The sequence below is a fragment of the Cystoisospora suis genome (assembly GCF_002600585.1).
Source record: "Cystoisospora suis strain Wien I chromosome Unknown contig_3038, whole genome shotgun sequence".
In the NCBI taxonomy this organism is placed as follows: domain Eukaryota; phylum Apicomplexa; class Conoidasida; order Eucoccidiorida; family Sarcocystidae; genus Cystoisospora; species Cystoisospora suis.
Window position 1 is genome coordinate 15,607 of NW_027155833.1, and position 2,573 is coordinate 18,179.

General features: G+C 40.2%; 1 protein-coding gene across 1 annotated transcript; it reads right to left on the reverse strand.

Moving 5' to 3' along the window:
* Positions 1 to 86: 86 nt before the first annotated feature.
* CSUI_006096 (uncharacterized protein) lies at positions 87 to 2,558 on the reverse strand (the record flags this gene model as incomplete). The annotated part of the gene is made up of 3 exons (XM_068066261.1): positions 87 to 430; positions 1,060 to 1,131; positions 2,149 to 2,558. A coding segment is annotated over one exon (375 nt), but the record flags the coding sequence as incomplete, so codon positions are not given.
* Positions 2,559 to 2,573: the final 15 nt, after the last annotated feature.

Genomic DNA, 2,573 nt, shown 5'->3' on the forward strand with positions numbered 1-2,573 from the left:
TACATGTATATATACATGTATATATATATATATATATATATATAGGTATATATACACCTGTAGATGACGATATCGTATATATGTATGTGCGATAGTTTCTTAGAGTATTGCATGTCAACCAAGCCCCGGGTTCGATACGTTTATTCTGCTCTTTATGAAAATCCTCCGTATGCGGTGATCTCTCATATTGACAGTTTCAAGTCCATCTCTATATACACATCCACATATACATATAGACATGATCTCTCATACACACATGATAGCATCCGCGGCTTCAAGAGAACAAGAAACGGAAAGGAGATGATATGTTTCTCTTCTCATTTCTTTCTTTCTTTTCTTTTCTTTAGTAGTCGATGGGTTCGTCAAGGTCTGAGTCAGCGGCAGAGTCTTCGTCGGCGAATTTTTCTTCATCTTCAAATCTCAGGTCCGCCTGCAACAGAAATAAGAAGACGCAAGAGGAAACTACAAAGTCCGTATAGACATCTTCATACACAGAGATACATCATGAATATACATACATATACACACATGCATGTCCATACATATACATACATACATCCACTCTATATAACCTTTCTTTTCTTCTGCTTGTCATCACGTATAGATACAGAAGAACTTCTGTATCCTAAACCGTGATTCGGGCTTGTGCTTCTACAAGTAGATGAAGATAAATAGGTCTACACCTCTTCCTCTCTCTCTTTTTCTCTCTCCTTCTTTAGAGACGTGCAACTATCTTTTCACCTCTCCCCTGGTACGTCCTAAGTGTTATGCCTACATGCAAGGAATTACGACTAGACATACAGGTGCATATGTGTAGATACCGCCGTTACAGCTGACAATACGGTGCTTTCTAGGTATATATATATATATAGATAAGTAAAGATGTCTTTCTTTCTTTTTCCTCAATGAAGAACGGTAGAAGACGGGAGGAAGATCGAGAAGAAGACCAACCCATCAGACATACCTAGGTACACATACTTACGCAGACTCATATAAATCACACTACACGAGTAAGAAAACTTCTATAGTATACAAGGCCTTTCTTTCTTTCTTTCTGACCATTCGAACAAATCCGAAGAAAGGAGAGTCACTGCCAACTCTCCATCTCTTTCTTAACAGCTGGAGACGGCTCTACAGAGAAAGACAGAATGGAGAGAAAGAAAGAAAGGAAAAGACAGAATGGAGAGAGAGAAAGAAAGAAAGGAAAAGACAGAATGGAGAGAAAGAAAGAAAGGAAAAGACAGAATGGAGAGAGAGAGAGAAAGAAAAATTATCATTCAAATCGCAGAGAAAGAAAGGCAAGGAAGAAGGACAGAAATACACAAGAGAAGGAACGAAACAGATGAATGAAGAAAGACACGAAGCATAAAGAAAGATCTCTAGTGTAAAACTCAGAGCACGAAGAAAGAGCCGCGAAACAGAGATGAACGATTCTATGATACACGCATGCATATATCTATCTATATATATATATATATGCTTTTCATAAGTTGTGTGAAAATACACCAAGAGTCTTGCCGTGGCCGTAGGTATGGAGCTAGAGGATAGAGAAAGAAGGAAAAGAGAGAAAGAGATAGAAAGAGAAAGTAGAGCGGAGTAGAGAAGAACACTGCCTTTATCGAGGTCATGCATGAGGTGTAGTGACACCCCGTGCTTTTTCTCTTCTCTCCGCCTGTTCAAGACGAAAGAAAACACGACGAAAGGACGAGACGAATGGAGAAGATGCAGAAGAGGAAACGAGAGTGGCTCTTAGAGAAAGCAAGCACCTTCTGAGAAGGAAGCAGACGAAGAGAAAAAGAAAGAAGAGTGATACGAGGCCGCTAGCTAAGAAGCACACTAGACGTCTTTCGCCGTATCAACTCGATCTTCTATTGACAATAGCCCATCACTCCCGTCGTCAAAACTTCAGACTTTCCTTAAGAGAAAGCCGCGCACAAGAGTCTTCCTCTTATAATGAAGGAAGTACCAATATATACACATAGAAACACCGTACACACATATATACACATCTATATTTCTACATACTGTAGATGCGTAGGTATATACCTATACACCATATATGTATAAGTTGTGCATATATGCATGGGTGTCTGTAGCTATCTGTATGAGGGTTTTTGTCTGTATGGGAAGCGGGGAATGATCTTTTACCATAGCGAGCTTGGCATCTCGCATGCGGTGGAACTCTAGGAAGAAGGAGCTGGTGTCTGTATCTTCATGATAGAACCTCCGGACAGCCTTAGGAAAGAGACGTAACTGATAGGCAAGATTAGCGAATTCGCTCTCCTGCACATCGCCTTCCCAGCCTGTCGTGAAGATCTAACATAGAAAGAAAAGGAAGAAAGAAAGAGAAGTGAAGAGAGAAGGAATGAGAGGAGAAAGAAGTGAGAAAGAGATAAACAGAGAAGAAGAGAAGGAAGATGAAGGAAAGAAAAGAAGGAGAAAGAGACAGTTGAGAGAAAGAGAGAGGACAAGAGGCTACCAGCACATAAGAGCCTAGAATCCTTACGTAGTGTCGAAAAACCTAGAGAACGCGGAGAGATATCTAGACATACATATTCATACATATACCTACA